The 23,252-nt window shown below is 42.8% G+C and overlaps 1 protein-coding gene across 2 annotated transcripts in view; it reads right to left on the bottom strand.

The window, feature by feature from the left end:
* Nucleotides 1-23,252, bottom strand: part of CMTM8 (CKLF like MARVEL transmembrane domain containing 8) — a 47,044-nt gene that overhangs the window by 7,035 nt on the left and 16,757 nt on the right. The window contains exon 2 of one of the 2 annotated variants that reach the window (XM_062603570.1): nucleotides 8,663-8,836. The exons of the other annotated variant lie outside the window; for it this stretch is intronic. Coding sequence (XP_062459554.1) covers nucleotides 8,663-8,836 — 174 coding nt within the window. The remainder of the gene's footprint in view (nucleotides 1-8,662; nucleotides 8,837-23,252) is intronic. 2 annotated transcript variants of the gene reach the window in all.

The following is a 23,252-nucleotide window of genomic DNA, read 5'->3' as shown; positions in this document are numbered from 1 at the left end:
GACCCAGCCTCTCTCTTGGCCAGACAGGAATGGCAGAGGTCAAATTCAAAGGCTGTTCCCAACAGCCTTTACATTTTACCTTAGGGGAAAACAAGCTGGAATGCAAGCATCCTTTATTTATTTTGCATTTATTTTCTCTTCATATTACCCTTTTCTATAAAAGATTACCTTTTAGACCTATACTTACGTGAGCTTATCTACAGTATGTCTGGAACTCAGAGCAAGAAATACACTCAATATGAGGTAGAAACAAATCAAATACTCCAGCTTGCCCACTACACAGATCAGGGGCAACTTACTGATGTGCACATGCTGTCTGAAACAGTTAGTGTTAAACTGACAAAATAGGGGCAATGACTAAAACTATATACAAGTGGATACAAAGATGCTTTCCTTTTGAATGTACTTTACTTACATTTAATGCAATGGGGAAAAACCAACCAACCCACACCTTCAAATGTACCCAGACACATAACTGCTGTAATCGAAATAATCCAACATTTCTATAGCAGTGTTATAGCCTTAATGGCAATTGCTGGTCATGAAACTTGAAAACAGAGAAGCTATCTAAACATAAACTTAGCTGTTCTTATTAGTAATTGCTATAGCTGGCTATTTATTTGTCCTGGGTTCAGCAGTAGCAGTCATGTTTTTCCTTTGTGTTAGCTGGTGCAGTGCTGTGTTTTGACTTCCAGCCTGAGAACAGTGTTGGTGAAGTCGATATTTTCAATTGTTGCTAAGTGATGTTTACCCTGACCAAGGACTTTGTGAGGCTCATGCTCTGCCAGAGAGGAGGGGAAGCTGTGAGGAAGCAGGGACGGGGCGCCTGACCCGGGCTAGCCAGGGAGGTATTCCATACCACAGCACGTCATGGCTGGGGTGGGGGGTAACTGGGAGTTACCCGGAAGGACACGGGCTTCTGGGTGGAACTCGTTCTCTTGGCCGGTGGTATCGTATTCTCTTCCCTTGTTATTTTCCCTTATCATTGTTGTAGTTGATAGTAGCGGTGGTGATTTGTGTTGTACATTGGTTGCTGGACTGTTCTTGTCTCAACCCGTGGGAGTCGCACTTTTTTTTTTTTCGATCCTCCTCCCCGTTCCTCCGGGAGTGGGGGAGAACCCCGGTTGGGGGGGGGGACGGGGGACACGGACCTCGATTGCTGTCAGCTCGGTACCACTCACTGGGAGTGAGTGAACAAGTTACCTGACTGGGTTTAAACCACAACAGTTCTTTTTGGCGCCCAACGTGGGGTACGAGGGGTTGAGATAAGAACAGATCTGACTGGATTGATAGTCACTTGTCACAATGCTGATTTATTGGCTCTCAAGGTTGTTCCTCTTGATCTCACAGTTTCAGTATATAGTATCTTACGTCCATCCGGTATTTGCGGTATTAATGTTTTTCAAGTGTGGGGCTTGGGCTAAGGTTTTTATCCCATTGTACTTTATGGTAATGACTTGTAATACAATAGAATCATTGATCATGAAACTGATCTGGCTTATGTTCCCAGTGTGGTCACCACCTTTATACTTTGGGAGGTATATGATGGAGGTGGTTAGCAATTACACATCTTTTTTCTCCTTCTCAGGTGCTCAACCTGTGAAGGAGACATTCTTTTACCCTCCCAGTTGTCCCCCCAGACCATTTACATTTGAGAGTTTTGAATTTTTTGAATGGCATTTTAATGCTGTTGAGACTTGTTTGCTGATGGTGATGGGAATCACCATGCTAACACGCATACAGAGTGTGTTTTACCCACTACTGATTTCAGGAGTTAAGCAGAGTCAGGTTTGGGTCTTGTCTGGGGTCAAACGACGATGTAGGAGGACCGAGAGATTTTCCCTGAGGCTGGACAGCCATGAGTGGCAGGGTGTGTGGGACAGTATGGGCAAGTATCTAGGTCAGTGGGCCCCTCCAGTACTTTGGAATTTCACTACCGAACAACTACAAAATCCAGAAGAATTAGTAAAACACTTAAATGAGGTGTGTGGTCATTCTGGCCATACCAGAGATGGACAAATCACGGCAACGTGCTGGGGCTTGGCATATGCTTATAGGGCCTTGTTCAACACTATCCAGCACCTTCAAAAGGAAAAGAATGTCGGCGGATCTGAGGGCAAAGCAACAGTCGCTACTCAAACTTTGGCTGCAATGAACAGCGCAGCTACCCCAGCGGCAAGTACAGCAGCTGCTCAAACTTCAACTGCAACAGACAGCGCGGTTACCCCAGCTCCAAGCACAGCAGCTACACCACCCCCAGCAACAAGTACAGTCGCTACTCAAACTTTGGCTGCAATGAACTGCGCAGCTACCCCAGCGGCAAGTACAGCAGCTGCTCAAACTTCAACTGCAACAGACAGCGTGGTTACCCCAGCTCCAAGCACAGCAGCTACATCACTCCCAGTGATAATCACTGCAGCCAAACCAGAGGACCACTTTGTACCAATATCGGTTGCCCCTGTACGCAAGAGAACAAGTAAAAAGGAGGCAAAAAGGGTGAAGCGAGATGAAGAACCAATGAATTCACCACCCGGTCCAGAATCTGATCAGGAGTCATCATCACATGACGAAGAAGAAGAAGAAGAGGTAACTTCTCGACCTCGGACCTCAACTGAGCTGCGGAATATGCGAAAAGATTTTACCCGTCAACCAGGGGACCACATTATCAGCTGGTTACTCCGATGCTGGGACAATGGGGCCGATGGTCACGAACTAGAAGGTACAGAAGCCAAGCAGCTGGGATCACTTGCTAGAGAAGGGGGAATTGACAAAGCAATTGCAAGAGAGAAAAAGTCCCTCAGCCTTTGGAGGCGGCTCTTGGCAGCTGTGAAAGAAAGGTTTCCATAGAAGGACGATGTTATGAGTCGTTCGGCCAAGTGGACTACTATAGACAAAGGCATCCAGTCTCTGAGGGAATCGGCCATCGTAGAGATGCTCTATCACATCAAGCCGAATAACGGGGATACACCTATAGATCCAGATGAAGTTGAATGTACACAACCCATGTGGCGAAAACTTACACGGAATGCACCGTCGTCATATGCCCATTCATTGGCAACAGTAACCTGGAATGACATAGTACCACTAACAGTGGATGAAATGGTTCATAAACTCCGAGAGTTCGAAGACAACCTCACCCCTTCCATCATCTCAGCTGTGAAAAAACTGTCCCAGGACCTTGAACAATTGAGGGACGATCTATCTGATTTATCCAGCTCCTCACGTGTACCAACACACGTCTCAGCTATTAACAAAAGGCGTCCTATTGTTCAAGAGAGGAGATACAGGAGGTATACGCCACGGGGTACCCTATGGTTTTACCTGCTGGATCACGGAGAAGACATGACAAAGTGGGATGGAAAACCTACTTCAGCTTTGGAGGAACGGGTGAGTGAACTGAAGAGGGGAGCAAGGGCCAAGACTGATCATCCCATGAGAGCTACGGCTTCAGTTTCTGGTGAGCAGTTTCCCAGATGGAATGGAAGAGCTGATTTTACTCCAGCTCCTGTGATAACGAAGAATAATCCCTTTCACCACGACTTAAGTGTCCAACGCTGTGACGACCATTAGAGGGGCCCTGCCTCCAGCCAGGTGGAGGTAGGGGACAATCGGATTTACTGGACTGTGTGGATCAGATGGCCTGGCACATCAGTCCCACAGAAGTATAAGGCTCTAGTAGATACCGGTGCACAGTGTACCCTGATGCCATCAAGCTGTCAAGGGGTGGAATCCATCTATATTTCTGGAGTAACAGGAGGATCCCAAGAGTTGACTGTGCTGGAGGCTGAAATCAGCCTGACTGGGAGGGAGTGGCAAAAGCACCCTATTGTGACTGGTCCAGAGGCTCCATGCATCCTCGGCATAGACTACCTCAAGAGAGGGTACTTCAAAGACCCAAAAGGGTACCGGTGGGCTTTTGGTATTGCTGCTTTGGAGACTGAGGAAATTGAGCAGCTGTCCACCTTGCCTGGTCTCTCAGAAGATCCCTCTGCTGTGGGGTTGCTGAAAGTTGAAGAACAACAAGTGCCAATTGCGACCACAACAGTGCACCGGCGGCAATATCGCACCAACCAAGACTCCCTGATTCCATCCATCAGCTGGTCCGTAGACTGGAGAGTCAGGGGGTGATCAGCAGGACCCGCTCACCCTTTAATAGCCCCATATGGCCAGTGCGAAAGTCTAATGGAGAATGGAGACTAACAGTAGACTATCGTGGCCTGAATGAAGTCACACCACCATTGAGTGCTGCCGTACCGGACATGCTAGAACTTCAGTATGAACTAGAGTCAAAGGCAGCCAAGTGGTATGCCACGATTGATATTGCCAATGCATTTTTCTCAATCCCTTTGGCAGCAGAGTGCAGGCCACAGTTTGCTTTTACTTGGAGGGGTGTCCAGTTCACTTGGAACCAACTGCCCCAGGGGTGGAAACACAGCCCTACCATTTGCCACGGACTGATCCAGACTGCACTGGAACAGGGGCAAGCTCCAGAACACTTGCAATACATTGATGACATTATTGTGTGGGGCGATACAGCGGAAGAAGTCTTTGAGAAAGGGAAGAAAATAATCCAAATCCTGCTGGAAGCTGGTTTTACCATAAAACGGAGTAAGGTCAAGGGACCTGCACAGGAGATTCAATTTTTGGGAATAAAATGGCAAGATGGACGTAGGCAGATCCCCACAGATGTGATCAACAAGATAACAGCAATGTCTCCACCAACTAATAAGAAAGAAACGCAAGCTTTCTTGGGTGCAGTGGGGTTCTGGAGAATGCACATCCCGAATTACAGTTCGATTGTAAGCCCTCTCTATCATGTGACCCGGAAGAAGAATGATTTTAAATGGGGCCCTGAGCAGCAACAAGCCTTTGAGCAAATTAAACGCGAGATAGTTCATGCAGTAGCCCTTGGACCAGTCCGGACCAGACCAGATGTAAAAAATGTGCTGTACACTGCAGCTGGGGAGAACGCTCCTACCTGGAGCCTCTGGCAGAAAGCTCCAGGGGAGACTCGAGGTCGACCCCTCGGCTTTTGGAGTCGGGGATATAAAGGATCTGAGGCCAGCTATACCCCAACTGAGAAAGAGATACTGGCAGCCTATGAAGGGGTTCGAGCTGCTTCGGAAGTGATTGGCACTGAAGCACAGCTCCTCCTGGCACCCCGGTTGCCCGTGCTGGGCTGGATGTTCAAAGGCAGGGTCTCCTCTACACATCATGCAACTGATGCTACATGGAGTAAATGGGCTGCACTAATTACACAATGAACTCGAATAGGAAATCTCAGTCGTCCAGGCATTCTAGAAGTCATCATGGACTGGCCAGAGGGCAAAGATTTTGGAATGTCACCAGAGGAGGAGGTGGTGCGCGCTGAAGAGGCCCCACCATATAATACTGTCAGAAAGTGAAAAGCAGTATGCCTTGTTTACTGATGGCTCTTGCCGTATTGTGGGAAAGCATCGGAGATGGAAGGCAGCTGTATGGAGTCCTGGGCGACAAGTTGCAGAAACTGCTGACGGAGAGGGTGAATCGAGTCAGTTTGCCGAGGTGAAAGCCATCCAGCTGGCCCTGGACGTTGCTGAACGAGAAAAGTGGCCAGTACTTTATCTCTATACTGACTCATGGATGGTGGCAAATGCCCTGCGGGGGTGGTTGAAGCAATGGAAGCAGAGCAACTGACAACGCAGAGGTAAACCCATCTGGGCTGCTGCACTGTGGAAAGATATTGCTGCCCGGGTGCAGAACCTGGTAGTGAAGGTACGTCATGTAGATGCCCATGTACCCAAGAGTCGGGCCACTGAGGAACACCAGAACAACCAACAAGTGGATAAAGCGGCTAAGATTGAAGCGGCTCAGATGGACTTAGATTGGCAACATAAAGGTGAATTATTTTTAGCCCGGTGGGCCCATGACACTTCAGGCCATCAGGGCAGAGATGCAACATATAGATGGGCCCGTGATCGAGGGGTGGACTTAACAATGGACACTACTGCCCAGGTTATTCATGAGTGTGAAACATGTGCTGCAATTAAACAAGCCAAGCGGTTAAAGCCTCTTTGGTATGGAGGACGATGGTTGAAGTATAAATATGGGGAGGCCTGGCAGATTGACTATATCACACTGCCACCAACCCGCCAAGGCAAGCGCCATGTGCTTACCATGGTGGAAGCAACCACCGGGTGGCTGGAAACACATGCTGTGCCCCATGCCACTGCCCGGAACACTATCCTGGGCCTTGAGAAACAGATTTTGTGGCGACACGGCACCCCAGAGAGAATTGAGTCAGACAATGGGACTCATTTCCGGAATAACCTTATAGATATTTGGGCCAAAGAGCATGGCATTGAGTGGGTATATCACATCCCCTACCATGCACCAGCCTCTGGGAAAATCGAACGGTACAATGGGCTGTTAAAAACTACACTGAGAGCAATGGGTGGGGGAACTTTCAAGCATTGGGATACACACTTACCAAAGGCCACCTGGTTGGTCAACACCAGAGGATCTGCCAACAGGGCTGGCCCAGCCCAGTCAGAACTTTTACATATTGTAGAGGGGGACAAAGTTCCCGTGGTGCATATGAAGAATTTGCTGGGGAAGACAGTCTGGGTTATTCCTGCTTCAGGTAAAGGCAAACCCACTCGTGGGATTGCTTTTGCTCAGGGACCTGGATATACTTGGTGGGTAATGCGGGAAGATGGGGAAGTCCGATGTATACCTCAAGGGGATTTGATTTTAGGGGAAAACAGCCAGTGAACTCAATTGTATGCTGTTGCCTGCTGTGTAATGCTTTTATAGCCCATCAACTAGATGTCTCCAGGTCACCAGCGACTGGCCCTGACTTCCCTCCAGCCATCATCCCAACAGAGAATGAACTTTGAACATCATGGACCGAATGGACTCGGCAGTATTATAGGGATTGGTCCATGCACTCTGAAAATGATTTTTTCCTCTTGGTCTGTATGTATATGGATGTATATATATGGGAGAGCGATGGTGTATTGAAAATGTGGGATCTGAGCACGACGTGAATGGTATGGAATAAGGGGTGGATAATGTCCTGGGTTCAGCAGTAGCAGTCATGTTTTTCCTTTGTGTTAGCTGGTGCAGTGCTGTGTTTTGACTTCCAGCCTGAGAACAGTGTTGGTGAAGTCGATATTTTCAATTGTTGCTAAGTGATGTTTACCCTGACCAAGGACTCTGTGAGGCTCATGCTCTGCCAGGGAGGAGGGGAAGCCGGGAGGAAGCAGAGACGGGGCGCCTGACCCGGGCTAGCCAGGGAGGTATTCCATACCACAGCACGTCATGGCTGGGGTGGGGGGTAACTGGGAGTTACCCGGAAGGACACGGGCTTCCGGGTGGAACTCGTTCTCTTGGCCGGTGGTATCGTATTCTCTTCCCTTGTTATTTTCCCTTATCATTGTTGTAGTTGATAGTAGCGGTGGTGATTTGTGTACATTGGTTGCTGGACTGTTCTTGTCTCAACCCATGGGAGTCGCACTTTTTTTTTTTTTCGATCCTCCTCCCCGTTCCTCCGGGAGTGGGGGAGAACCCCGGTGGGGGGGGGGGATGACACGGACCTCGATTGCTGTCAGCTCGGTACCACTCACGGGGAGTGAGTGAACAAGTTACCTGACTGGGTTTAAACCACAACATTATTACAGCAGCAAATGGGAAGACTAAAAGAAAAGAGTATTCCATTTTGGTCATGTACAAAATGCAGTCGATAACAAGCTGTTTGCAATACAACAATCAAATATCACCAAAAATAACAGAATTCTAGTCAATAATCTTTAGCTAGTATGAAAAAAAAAAAAAGCAAAGAAAACAGATAACATCATCTCACTGTATCACACAAATGCACAGCTAAACTTTATAGTAATTTTTAGATGAGTCCCAAACAGCCAGTTGACTGAGATGACAATGACTTTTAGGATCTATTACCCTGAACACCAGCCTGTTATGAAAATCATGTAAAAATATACCATTGAGAAGTTCAGCTAGCCAGGTTTGATCCATCCATTAAAACTGGATCTGAATTTTAAGTGCATGAGAAATTTTTCTGTAATTACATTAGCTGTTTATCTGACCTGCATTAAGTCTTGAGCTCAAAGCAAATGATTATGTAACACATATTTAACATTTATATATATAACACTAATTTTCAGCACCATTTTCACAATAGACCATATATGGATTCTCAGACTGCTGTCACCTCTGAACCACCTTTGCTTTTACTGTTTTAAAAGCCAGGGTCCCACTTCCAATTCATGGTGTTGATTCAAATAGGGATTTCTGCTGTTTAAAACATATGGCTAGGTCTGCTAGCTCAGAGGCAGGAACAGACTTATTTTTCACGGGATGTAATCACTACAGGGATGAAAAAAAGCCACTGTGCATAAGTATCAGTCACGCATACATCATTAAAAATCAAGTAACTGCATCAACCACTGAAAAAAACAGTGAAACATCATAGGAAAAGTGTTCTAAAAGTGTCTGGGTAGTATGAAGGTTAAACATTGCACGTATGCAGCCGCACAGTAATTAGGGAAAATTCTGTAAAAAGCACAAGTACAGTTGGATAACTACACCCATAGAATGCATTAATATTTTAGTCTCTTCATAATGAAGCAAACCTGAATCAACAAAGAAGGGGTGTATTTACCACCGTGGTCCATGGCACCTGGGGAATCCTGGTGTAGGTCATTGTCATGTAGATGATCAGAAAGAAGACTGTGAGAACCCAGTAAAACACAGCTACAAACATCACCCAGCCGAAGGCTGGATATAGAAAGTATTCTGTTCCAGCAATCAAGGTCCACACCAGAAGCCCCAGTACCTGCAAAAGTTATGGAGAAGAAAGGAAACTGTTACAGTCTTGGACCTTGTACATTTGTCCTAGGTCAAGGAACAACACTACTGCCATTCACATAACTACTTGATGACCTGAGCTGGGATGCTACACTAGGAGAATACTAATCTAACAAAAAAGAAAATCATATAAAACTGAATTTGCTGTGGCAGGGTGTCACAAAGTGAAAGGCAGAATGAGGTGTCCCAGTGCTACAGAATCATAGAATAGTTAGGGTTGGAAAGGATCTTAAGATCATCTAGTTCCAACCCCTCTGGCATGGGCAGGGACACCTTACGCTAAATCATATCACCCAAGGCCTTGTCCAATCTGGCCTTGAACACTGCCAGGGATGGAGCATTCACAACCTCCCTGGGCAACCCATTCCAGTGCCTCACCACCCTAACAGGAAAGAATTTCCTTCTTATATCCAATCTAAACTTTCCCTGTTTAAGTTTTAACCCATTACCCCTTGTCCTGTCACTGCAGTCCCTAATGAAGAGTCCCTCTCCAGCATCCCTGTAGGCCCCCTTCAGATACTGGAAGGCTGCTATGAGGTCTCCACTCAGCCTTCTCTTCTCCAGGCTGAACAGCCCCAACTTCCTCAGCCTATCTTCATATGGGAGGTGCTCCAGTCCCCTGATCATCCTCGTGGCCCTTCTCTGGACTTGTTCCAACAGTTCCATGTCCTTTTTATGTTGAGGACACCAGAACTGCACACAATACTCCAGGTGAGGTCTCACAAGAGCAGAGTAGAGGGGCAGGATCACCTCCTTCGACCTGCTGGTCACACTCCTTTTGATGCGGGGCGCGATTCTTTCTACGTTGTCTTTTCTCCTCAAGACTAATTCTGCATGTGTTCTCAAAGGAGACAACAGCATTATGTATGGTGTGTCTCCAAGTCTCCTGATTGGAGGCCACGGTGGACCACTGATGGTAGTCAATATGGCCAAGGCTTAGGTATTGCTTCAGAGAGTCCTTATATCTCTTCTTGGGGCACTTCTCTTGTGGCAACCAGTGGCAAGTTCACCGTAAACCACAATCTCAGGGAGGCGGTGATCCTCCATCCTAGAGACGTGCCTGCCCAGCGCAGCTGCAATTTCAGCAATATGGCCTCGATACTGGTGACCCCTGCCTGTTCAAGGACAGTAACACTTGACACGCAGTCAGTCCAATGGATGTTCAGAATTGTACGGAGGCAGCTCTGATGAAAGCATTTGAGGAATTGCTGGTGATGGCAGTAGATAACCCATGATTCAGACCCATATAAAAGAATAGACAGTACAATGGCTCTATAGACACTGATCTTTGTACTTTTCTTCAGGTGTTTATTGCACCAGACTCTTCTATGGCGTTTTCCAAAGGCTCTATATGCCTTTGCTATTCTGTTATCTATCCCTTTGTTGATCGTGGCATCTGAGGAAATAATGCTTCCCAGATAGCTGAACTGCTGAACTGACTTAAGCTCTGACTTGCCAGTGGTAATGTGGGGATGATGATAATCTTCTTGTGGTGCAGGTTGGTAGGGAACTACTGTTCTTCAAGCTGACTTCCAGCCCAAAAAGCTCAGCTGCCTTCGCAAAGCAAGATGTTAAACGCTGTAGAGCTGCTTCTGTGTTGGCAACAAGGACGGCAGTGTCAGCAAAAAGCATTCACAGACAAGGTGATTTAGTGTCTTAGTGTGGGCCTTCAGTTGCCTTAGACTGAACAGACTCCCATAGGTATGATATCGAATATAAATGCTGTTTTGTTTGTCTAGGTGTACCACAGCCCTTTGGAGCATCATGCTGAAGAAGATTGTGAATAAAGCTGGTGAGAGAACGCAACCTTGTTTCACACCATTGGTTATTGGGAAGGGCTCAGAGAGTGCATCGCCATATCTGACTTGGCTGCACTGATCCTCATGTAACAGAATAATCATTTTGGGGAACAACCTAATCATTCCAATATCAGCCACAGACCTTTTCTGCTCACAGTGTCAAAAGCTTTGGTGAGGCCAACAAAAGTTACATAGAGCCCCTTATTTTGTTCTCTACACTTCTCTTGCAGTTGTCTGAGAACAAATACCATGTCTGTGGTACTTCTATCAGCTCTGAAACCACCCTGACTTTCAGGTAGAAGTTCTTCTGCGATAGCGGGTACTAGTCTGTTCAATAGTATTCTTGCAAGGGTTTTTCCAGCAATGGAGAGCAGAGTTACATACCTCAGTAGCTTGAGCAGTTTTGACTTTACACCTTTTTTCTTATACAGAGTGATGATGATTGTGTCACGAAAATCTGACGGTAGTTTACCTTGTTCCCAACAGTGCACAACTAGCCATTGTTATTTAGCATGAAGTGCTTGGCCTCCATGCTTCCAGATGACGGTGGGATTCCATCAACCCTAGCTGCCTTGCCAGTTTTCACCTGCCGTATTGACTTAAGTAAGAGTCTCTCCCATGGTAGGGGCTATATCCAATTTGTTTTTCACCGGATGTTGTAAAATGTGCTGGATTCCTATGCCTTAGACTACAAGGTTAGCACTAAAGACTGTTTGAAAATGTTCAATCATATGTACTATTTAATGCAAAGTTATCAGTTCAGCAATGCTTCCTGTAGTTAATTTTAACTCTGGTTCCAACAACATTTACTAATAGCAGCAATTCAGTTAATAATGCCCCAAATTGCATGAACTCCCCATGATTAGATTAATACCCAACTCAATTTTAGTCTAACAACTGAGGATGAAACAACCTTGATAAATTAATAAAATCAGCTAACAAAATACCATTTTCTTAGGATACAAAGTTGCTTTCCATTGTGCCCATCCACTTTAATCCAAGTTTAAATTAATCATCCAGAAATTATACCAATGAATAATTGTCTCACACTTGCTAAGTAGTAATTAAAGACAGATTTATCCTAGATCTGAATACCGAGTAAAATACCATGCACAGAAACTTTGAAGATAACACAAAGAAATTAAGCACCATTAAGCACCATAACCTACTGACAACAGGGTTGGGTTTTAGAAAGCTTTTGAAAATAGAAGTAGACTTTCTCATAAAAAAAGCACAAGACTATGAAAAATGCTCAATACTAAATTCAATACCAATAAGATTGATAAGAACATCTCAGAGATTATATAATGGATTATTTCTGGAAAGAGTAAAAACTTCCCAAGCAGCAAATGATTAAATCTTAAAAAGGGAAAATTTGAGGTTACATGAGACCACTAATCTTATATTATCACACAGCGAAGCTAGCAAGACAGTAACTAGATGACTGGTACTCTCACTGGTCACTGTTTTTTTTCCAGTTATATTCTAAACTGGTGCTATCACCTCTCTTTCAAGATCATTTTAATACTGAAGTGGCTGTACACCTCACACTTATTCCAAAGAATTACTTTGTTTTTACAAAGTTTTTACATGTTTTTAGCTAGCCTGTATCAATGGCAGAACAACTTATCTAAACAACTGTGATGCACCATGGATGTTACAGATTTATATTCCTAACCAGTTCCTGGGTTCATATGCATCATAACTTTGATGGCTTGCATATTAGAGTGCATATGACATTTTCAGTTACATCCAGATACTCTTACTGCATATTACTGGAGCTGACAGGCTAAAATAATATTTCAGATTTCTTGATTAGACCTGAAAAGGCCAGATCAGCTCATGGTCAACGATTCACTGTGTGTAGTTAAATGATATGGCAAATGGTTTTATTGCATATATAAACATATACAATAAATTGATTTAAAGCTCATGCATCTACAAAATACCTAAGGAGCCAAAGGAACACAGACACCTAGGCAAGTCTCTCACGATAAGCTTGTAGTCTTAGCATATTAAATACTGAGATAGCTTCTGCAGTGTTAAAAGCCTGTCTCGTAATATTCTCATTGTCCCTTACACATTTGCTGTTCAACAAACTGGATGACACTTGTCCATCTGCTGGAGCCAAGAATGCTGCTTTTCCTGCTGATTTGATAACAAACCTCCCCACTGGGAATAACTGGACTATATTCAAATGCTATTTCCATGAGCATCTAGTGTACAGAGTCTGGCAACTGAGTGACAGGTATACGATACTGTAAAGCAAAGACCAGCAACTGCAATACCTGGGGAGTGCCCATAGTGATTCAGTGTGCACAGCATATACACAGCTACCTTTACTGCTTCAGATAAGCTGAAAGACAAGGGAGAAAGCCCCACGCAGTAAGTGGGAAAGGCCTGCATCTCTTTATAACCAGGTATGCTACAGTGTGTTAGTTAATAGCTAAGTATGTAATTTATGAGCATGTCAGACTACTGGGCTTATTTAGAATTACAGGATCATACTATGATCCTGTCAAAATGAGCCTGAGTAAGGGAGGAAAAGGAGTTAAAAAGACCAAAGAAAATAATACATGTGGTAGTTGATGAGAGGGGACACTGGGTCCTGAGACTGTAAGGGTTCCAGTAACTGGGTCCAGTTTTTCAAGTCAGATGGGAGCCAGGGATTTCACTCAGTACATAGTAAAGGCCAGCAGTTTTCCCTTGTTTACTGCAGCCTCTGATTTCAACTCAGACGCTTGTTTTGTGATCATCTGGCAGCTCCTGCTTCATCAGGTACCTCCACTACTAGAATGCATTAATATGTGAAATGTACTAATGCATGCTTCAGCAGTTGGCAGATACCAAAAAAATGGAAATAACTTTGTAGCAAAGTCCAATAATATTGAGTGTGAAGGTTTAAAATATGATGCTTAATTGCACATTCCAACCCTTAAATAAGCACCATAATTTTTCCATAGTGCTGAGAACTTCGGAAGTATCAGACTATTTAGTCATTTAAAAACCAATAAAGGCTTTGTTGCCTAGTAGATGTGACATATCTTGTCTTCTGTCACTGGTACAAATCAGCAGGTATGAAAGCAGGTGTGAGCTTGAATCTGTGCTTCCACTTTTTCTGTTTGAAGCAGCTTAAAAATTGCAGAACTGAATTTGTACTTGCAAACTGTATTTAAAAAGCCTAAGATGTAGTGACCTCTCTTCAGTGACACTGGTGTTACACATTCTGCAGCATTCATCTTGACTGGTTAACTCAGCAACACAATTCCTTTCAAAGGAAAAAAGAGTCTCATTGTAGCAGAACTGACAGGGAGGAAACCCCAAGGGTCATGTAGTTTCATGAAATAAATAAATGAATAAATAAAACAAACAACAATACCCCCCCACACACACACACACTATTTGGCATGTTTGCCTGAAGCTTTTCCTATTCTTTATCCTAGAGATGCTTCCTAGGACTTAGTTCTTTCTATGCATAAGTATTACAGGATTTATACAGAGTTGCTACTGGCACAGATGGAATTTATGGTAGAAGGAGACTAGAAGAGTTGTGCATTTGCAGCAGCAATTGTCTCCTGTATTCAAGACACTTAAACATGGACAGAATCCAGCAAGTAGAAAGCAAAACATCTTGCATCTCCTTCCCAAGAAAGGAGATTTACAACTAGAAGAAAGACCATTCTAAATTATTGCACAGCATTATTTCACATTAAATCACAAGTTAGGAGCTGCCTCAGCAGCAGCACATGCAGCCTGTGAATGTCTCAACCTCAATCTTCTTCCACTGGCTATTTTCTGCAGGCAAAAAGAAAACCAGGGAGTCTCCTGTGGGCAGGGAGTGCAGGAACATTTCTCATGCTTGCTCCCTAGTTTCTTATCTCACCTTCCATGGCCCTTTGGAAGACATGTTGGAGATGCTTTTCATCAGGCACTAAGGGGGTAAGCAAGGATTCCTAAGGGCAGCCAGACCAGCAGTTCAGCACTACAGGGGCTCCACTTATTTGATGTTGATTAGTCAACACCCCTTGGGTGTTTGTAAACACTTGGTAAGACAAGCAAACATTCTTCCAAACCTGTCATGACATGGATCACACCAAAACACAAGCTCTTATACTGCGAATCAAAAACAGAGAAAGAGAAAAAAAAAAAAAAGGAAAAGGGACATTCTTCTTCTATTGCTTCTGGAAGACATGTCCAGGACAACCAGTCGTAAGAACAGGCAGATTTAACTGTCTTATATTTGACATATACAGAATTATTTGCCTTTTTTTTTCCAGCTATGTCTAAATGGAGAATTTGCACTGCACTTAAATAATGTCTTTACATCGAGCTTTTGTTCTCTAACACCCGACCTACGAAGTGACATACAATGATTCCACCTTTTGCCACTAGAGGGAGCACAATCACTGCTTTTTTGTTAGAAAAAGCTTTACGAAGGGGGCACTTGCAGCTTCAGATGCCAGCAGAAACATCAAAGAGGTGATTTGCACACAGTGCCAAACCCCTGCAAATTAAAAGGGAATGCTCAAAAGAAGCTAGATATATACAGAAATCTTTCATAAGGGTTATACTAAGTTAGAGGGCCCACACAAAGCAACTGTGATAGGTTCACTTCCAGACTGGGTACTACAGCAACACCAAAGGTAGGTTTATCCACAAACTGCTCAAAATAAGGAACATGTATTTGTTCTAGAAAAAAAAATAATAAAAAATTTCCATACTATTTACAAAATTGTATTTTAATGCTCATGGAGGAAAAATAAGGTGAAAGTCTACAAGTACTGGATAAATCAATCAAATATCAATCCAGACTAAAATACTTAAATCTTGTTTGTTCAGCCATCAGACAAAAGATGCTAAACATGTTTTAAACCTTAGTTTTTAAAACTGGAAGGATTCAAACTTAAATAAAATTTATATTAACAGTGAGTAAAGGATGCAAAGGTGAGGAAATCCAAAACCACCTTTCAGCTACATTTTTTAGATATACAAGATCCTTGCTTAAGTGCCTTTGAAGTTTTGAGGACCACATTAATGTATGCTGTAATAATGTAATCACTACACTGCCTTAGCCTACTGCTTCTCTTTCCCAGTCTCTTTTTTAACACTTTCTTAACACGAAGCCTTACAACGAGTTGACATCAGGCAGTTACTACTGTTCCCCTCCTCATTACTGACAACACGGTACTCTGCTTTTCTTCCCTAAACATTTGGTATCAGCAGCAGTTGGAAGCATTTACTTTGTCAAAAGCTCCTAGGTGGAGGAAAGCTTTGTGATTCATCTGGGCTGTCTTCTGGTGAGTCAGTTTCACATAAGAGAACCTGTGATCTACACAGAAACACAGAATGGTTTGGGTTGGAAGGAACTTTTAAAGCTCATCTAATTCCAACCCCCTGCCATGGGCAGGGACACCTTCCACTAGACCAGGTTGCTCCAAGTCCTGTCCTACCTGGCCTTGAACACTGGCAGGGACAGGGCAGTCACAGTTACTCCGAGCAGTTTCAGTGTCTCACCACCCTCACAGTAAAGAATTTCTTTCTGACATCTAATCTAAATCTCCCCTCTGTCAGTTTAAAGCCATTTCCCCCTGTCCTGTCACTAGAGGCCCCTGTAAAAAGTACCTCTCCAGATTTCTTGCAGGCTCTGTTTAGGTATTGGAAGCTGCTCTAAGGTCTCCCCTGAGCCTTCTTTTCTCCAGGCTGAACAAGCTCAGCTCTCTCAGCCTGTCTCCGTAGCAGAAGTGCTCCAGCCTTCATAGCCCTCATCTTCATGGCCCTGCTCTGGACTTGAGGGTAAAACCAAATTCCTCTGATTTCTGTATGTTTTGGAAATTTGTACACCAAATAAAAGGAAAGGCTGGTGTTTTTGCTGAGACTTTTCAGGGCTTTGCCTTTCTATCAAAATTAAATAATCCACAGTGCTCACAGAAACATGCCAGTGGTCATAATAAACATACCAATGCAGTATCATATCATTTATACAGTACAACTCTTAGTGTCAAGCTGAGTAGCAGCTACAGATCTCAAGTCTCTCCTACCTTTGAAAACACGCCTATCTGTAATAAAACTGTGCAAAATCCACTCCTCTACATTCATAGTATTTCTAAAAATTGGCTGAATACCTTTTGAATTATTTTCAAACAACCAATTCCAGTGTTGAAACTTCCCACAAGTCTTCAAAGTTGTCCTGGGTTTAGCAGTAGCAGTCAATTTTTCTCCTTCACAGCTCTGGTGCAGCGCTGTGTTTTTGACTTTCAGCCTGGGAACAGAGCTGATAACACCAATGTTTTTGTCTGACCAAGGACTTTGTGAGTCTCATTCTCTGCCAGGGAGGAGGGGAGGCTGGGAGGAAGCAGGGACAGGACACTTGACCCAAACTAACCAAAGAAGTATTCTATACCACAGCACATCATGCCTGGGGAGGTAACTGAGAGTTACCTGGAAGGGCACTCTCTTCTCGGTCAGGCTCGTTTTGGCACGTGGTATCGTATTCTCTTCCCTTGTTATTTCCCTTATCATTTTTATTATTGGTGGTAGCAGCAGTAGTGATTCGTGTTATACCTTAGTTACCGGACTGTTCTTATCTCAACCTGTGGGAATTACATTCTTTCGATTCTCCTCACCATCCCTCCAGGAGCTGGGGGGGGAGAAGGAAAGAAAGAGGTGGGAAGTAGAAACTGTGTGGCTAACTGGGTTTAAACCACAACAAAAGTTTATCATGTTCTTACTTCCATGGAAGCACCAGCAAGTACCCCTCACTACAGACGAAATGTGAGGGCTTGAAATACTGGCAATACAAACCATCACTTGAGAGGTCTCAACCAGAAAGTTCGTTTTTAGAATGGATTTCCTAAGAAAGAAAACTACTGGGAGCAGCATATGTCAAAAATATGCTCCAGAAATACATCTTCACTATAGACTGAACTCACTCCAAGAGTCTAGTCCAAATCTGATTACAAGCCACAGAAAAACCACCTGACCCAGGCTTGAAACGAGTCAAGGTCCAACGGGCAGACATTCAATTCAACAGGGAGCACGCCTGTTCTCAAGTGAGAATTCACATCAAGCCCTTCAACAGCTGACAGACCTCTGGTGCCTTTCCCACAGCTCCACAGAGCAGAGAAGTCCTCCCACATCTACCCTGGCTTCCCAAGAAAGAGTCCAAGAGCACCTTCACCTAAAAAAACTTGGCATTGAACCAGTCCTGCTGTTCAGACAGTGATGCTCATTATCCAGATCAGCCATGGAGTGAGGATGTACTGGCTTCAGCACACACAAATAAGGGTGTCAGCGTACACTTACGAAAGTATTCACACCGAGAGGCAGAGCCAGCTTTCAAGAGCACCCAAGAAACTTTAACATCTCATTGGGAAGAGCAGACGGAGGTGGGTAGCGATGGGCATGCAAGTGGGAAACTTTCTGGTCAGAATGGGTACTGCAACACTGCAGTGCTGCCTAGGCATAAAGCAAATAGTCCCTGAGCAAAATGCAGTAGCACACCCCAATTTCATGTTATAATGAGTCTATCACCTACTAAAATGAATAAATCACAAATGTACTTCTCCAGCCTCCACTGACCACACTGAAACTCATGCATGAGGAGCCTTCTGTGATATGGTGCTCTGGCTCACTTCAACTGACAGCTAAGAAAAGTAACTCAGGGGTGGGAGAGAGTAAGGAAACTGTACTGTCCATCCCAGCAGCATATTACAATGCTCAAAGGTTGCTTCACCTGAAAAAAATGCACGGAATGTGTGAGACCAGAGCTAACCCCAGTAATACAGATCAAAAGATAGTTTAAATAAAAACCCAAGAGATGTTTTCTGGAAAACACAGACTGTCCCATCTCCCATTAAAATTGTGAAATCACTACAAAAGAATTTCTGTCTTACAGTTTCTCAGGCAGTATGGTCCAAAAAAAATAACCAGAGGTAGGGTTGATCAGGGATAATCAGGAGGTAAACAATAAATAAAACCAGGTTTGGATTGTAAATTTTGTTCCATGTAATCAAAAATGTCACAATTGAAGATTAGAAACTGTTAGGAAAGGAGTAAAATAATAAAAACCTCCACCAAACAGAAAATATCACAAAACTTCATAAATCAGTGGTGTACTCACACACACTATGTTATCTTTATTTCTTTCTCCCATTTCTAAAATTATTCAGTTGGATTATGCAAAGCTCAGAGAATGGCTCCTCCAAGAAAAGAAAAGAAAGTTAAAAGTTGGAAAAAAGTCCAATTTTCTATTGAAAACTTAAGGAGGTCATGAAAGAAGTTTGCAGAATGTGGGTGGCATGGAGAAGGGAACAAAGGACTGGATTAGGATTCACAAGCAGCACCCAGTTAAATTTTCAGGAAGAAAATAGAAAAAAAAAACAAACCAACAACCAGAAGTGAGTGGTATTAAAAAAAAAAAAATCCAAAAGAAGAAAAAACGCAATACATAACCAAATTTCAGAATCTGTTGCCACAGGAAACATCACACACATTCCTGGAAGACAGGCTGGCCGCCTCTGCATATATTACGTATATACATGATAGCCAAGATGTAACCTTCAGCTCTGCAAATTCCTAACCATGCAGTTTGCTAGCAGCTAGGAAACTACGGCAGAGAAGAATCGTGCTGTATGTGGTTGCTCTTACACTCCTCCCTAAGTTTGAAGCATTAGTCATTATCAGAGACTGAATATTGGACTAAACAGACCACTGACAAGACCCATTACAACCACCATTACTAACTTCCGATTTTAATTTGCCTTACTTTCCTGCAGGAGACTCTGACAACTAAGTACTGTAAATTGCAAAAGCGTTAATAGAATAGGATGGGATAACTACATGCCACATCAATATACCATTTGTTTCTAAAGTAGGATTACAAGGAATAATCTCGAACAATGGTGAAGAAACCATTTTGAATTATATCATCATAAAATCTATTTTCTTGGCAGAGTAGTGGTTGATCATTAACAGGTCATTAAAATGTGTACAAAGCATAAAGATTGGTCCTTGTCCCAGGGCACTTTCCACATTAAATACTTTTAAGGTTTGAGGGCTGCATGCAGGAGCACACTACCGTTTACTGATGCCGGTAACTTCTAACTTAAGGCTTGCATTTTCCCTGAGGATCTGAACATCCACAGACATTCATATAGGTTATTGTGTACTATGCATATATTAACTTGTGTACCCTTGCTAACACAGTGCTACCCATCATTGTATCTACACAGACACTAACTCATCTTTGCCCATAATGCTTTATTATATGCTGAAAGTACCTTTATGCAGAATACAGTGTGATGGGCATGTCCCAGGTCAGTCAGGAGAAAGACAGGCCACCCACCAGCCTTATAGCTGCTGTACTCACTGGGAATGCACTGGGGTTACTACTATCAACAGCTCCATCATGGTCACTGTTTAATGTAAAAATAAAGAAGGATAGTGCAAAATACCACTGAAGACAAACAGCCTGTCCTAAAAAGCACTCACCTCTCCAGAAGGGCACCCTGTGAAACAGTTGGAAGGCAATGACCTCCACAGTGCTTACCTCTATAAACATGACCTCTGCAAGGAGACCACTTGGCCTCTTATCTAACAATCATGAAGGATGCCAATAAAAGAAATGCTGCTGCTCCCTTTTCCTTCTATTTCAGGAAGGTCTGGCTGAGGTAAGGATTACTCCCACTACCTAGCATTTCCCAAGAAAAAACACCTTGTTATTGTGCAGCAATGCTGTTGATTTCAAATTCACCGTCTCCACAGTTTCCTGACAGAGTTGGGAGAAGTGATATTGCTACAGCAAACACCATGGTATCATGGAGCTGGGAATTACTGCTTTGCTCCTCAGCAGCAGAGAACGAAAAATGTAAAGCAATAGCATTTTAGACCCAAAACCAAAATAATCTGCCTGAAAAGGCAGATGACTGAGTTACTTTCTGAGGATGTTTTCACTTAATACTGTTTTCAAGTATAAATTCTAAAGTAGGCAATTACAAAGCAATTTAGGCACACAGAGACACACACTGAACTGGATACCTATTTCTTTGTTTCCTAGTTGCTTTTGTGCAGCCTCTAGAGGTGTTTTTTGGGGGAAAAAAACCCTGAAGATTCACTACAAACACCTTCAGATTTAAAACTAGCTAGTTATAAATCATTTAGGTAGGTGAAACTACATGGTTAAATATTTTTGATTTAACATTCAAATATTAATGCATTTTGGGGCTTTGAGTAGAAGTTATAGCTGATTTCTTTAAGAAGTCACATTCACAGATTGGTCCTTTGAACAGTCCTGTCCCTGTACAGGCAGCAGAGAAGCAAAAATACATGTTATATGACCCACATGAGACACAGGGTAATTCATTGAGTGGGTTTGTGACGAGTCTTATCATCAAATTAATACAATGCCATATGATTTAGATTGATATAACATTTCAAGTATCTTCATACTACAAAATTATGTGTAGATTTGAGAGTTCGTATTAGTAGGGAACATCAACTACTTGATGGAAAGACTTAAAAGGAAAACCATACTGGCAGGCTTTTTGAATTCTTATTTTGAGACTTGAAGCTGAGATCTGGAGAAAGGAAGTTTCCTCACATTTAACAAGAATTTCAATTGATGAATTTCTTTTCTCAAGGCAGAAAGTGTTTCAAGAGTGCAGTTTAACTGTGGGATAGGGTCTGGATCCTCTCAGTCTAAGAGTTTTTGGGAGGCATTCCTTGGCTGGAGGAGATGGCAAGCTTAACATACTACCACATGGCTGGTTCACAAACACTCAGTTTTTCCAAGAACTGCTGCAGGCTTTCAAGTTCAGTAGTACAGGTGTATTTCTGGAGGTGAAGATATGGTATAGCACTTGTGCTCCGAATACAATCTCTTTTTACTTTTATTATTTAAGCTGCAAAAGCTCAGAAGTGGATTTTGAGTTCAAAAGATACAGGGTCATATATGTGTGTCTGTATCTGTCTTCCCCAATGTGGCTATTATTATTTTTATTACTACAACTACCACTTTTCTTAATGGAACATGATGGTAGGAAGGGTATGCTCAATAAACACATATAAGTAAAGTGTTCTTCTACCTTGATCTTGCCTCTTCTATCTACCCATAAAACTTTCCTTTGTAAGAAGTTTTATAGCACTCTATCTTACTTTATCCTGTCTTTCCTGAATGGATGCAGCTCCTGAAGGCAGAACAACACCAGTGTCTCAATAAATAGCAATGATTTGTGTAAGTTACTTTTAACATTTGGTGTATGTGTCCATGTAAAATACATACACCCACAAAGTCATTCTGCCATTATTTGTACATTAATAAGGTGAACTATTTTTAAAAGATAATTCCTAACAATAGCTACTTCTCAATTATGACTGATTATTTATGTACTCCACTTTGTTTAAATGGTGTCTATGTTCTTCAAGAGAACAATGCTGTATACAGCTGCCTTATTAATGTCACTGCCTCTTTGTTGCTATTTTTACATCTCCACCTTCCTGTTAGGCCATGTAAATAGAGATGCCTATAATTAGCGGACACACAGCATTGTTTTGCAAATCTTAGCTGTTACCTTAAAATAGAAAACTTATTACATATTTGGGGATAAACTGTATTTTGCCCTATACTTAAGATACACAATCGTAAAGCCAGATATGATGCAATGGAGAAATCAGAGTACCTGCTAAGAAAACCTATTGTTGCATTATACATTTATTTAAACATGACGAAAATGTTAACTGTTCATTCAAAAAAAAAAAAAATTAGAAAGAAAGTATCTTTTCATTTCCAGTTGAACACCACAGAAACTGGTGTTATTCAATATTGATTCCTTCCGCCCCCCCCCCCCCCCCCACTGTGGGACAAAATCCTCTGGTCACCAGAAGTTGAAACAGTTCCCCTTGCCTGACAAACAGAAGACATGAGAAAATAAGTGTGAATCCAGATCTGTTGTTGTCTGCCTATTTAAAAGCTTACTGTACCTCTTGATTATATCTATATTGAGTTCCAAATAAAAAAGTCCAACCCAAAGAACAATTATTGATTTTTTAGATAAGATTAAGACTTTTGTAAAGGCTGATCCACATGTTATAGAAGTACCTAGTTGAAAAACCTTTTTCCTTCTGTGGTAAAATTGTTTTATTTCCTGAATACATTTTGCATTAACAACATAGAAGAACAGCATGCCTATAAATATGTAACATTTGCATATGTTTTTTTGTGTTCAGAGACTTCACAGTCAGGAAGGAACATTCTGGCCATGTGAGCAATGGTATAAAGACTTCAACCTACAACATGCTTTTTGGAAAGAGGTGACATCTTGGCATAGCCATTGCAATGACAAGATTCCTCTTGTCTCTAAATAAGCTGCCATAATGCCTACTGCTCCCATTGTTGAAAAACCTCAGCCTCGCTTCTCATCTGGATTTGTCCTGAAGTCAGTTTCCAGGCATGTTATTTTCTTAAATCTCCATCTGTCACTGATATATCAAAGATAACTTTGTACTAAGAGCTGTATTTAAAATTGTTGACAACTCAAATAAACATAACATCGCTTCTGCCAACAAGCTATGCTTCACACCCCACACCCC

This window comes from Pezoporus occidentalis, unplaced genomic scaffold, assembly GCF_034315485.1.
Source record: "Pezoporus occidentalis ecotype Australia unplaced genomic scaffold, CSIRO_AGI_Poc_V1 ctg80, whole genome shotgun sequence".
In the NCBI taxonomy this organism is placed as follows: domain Eukaryota; kingdom Metazoa; phylum Chordata; class Aves; order Psittaciformes; family Psittacidae; genus Pezoporus; species Pezoporus occidentalis.
Note: the sequence above shows the minus strand (reverse complement) of the source record. Positions and strands in the feature narration are given on the sequence as shown.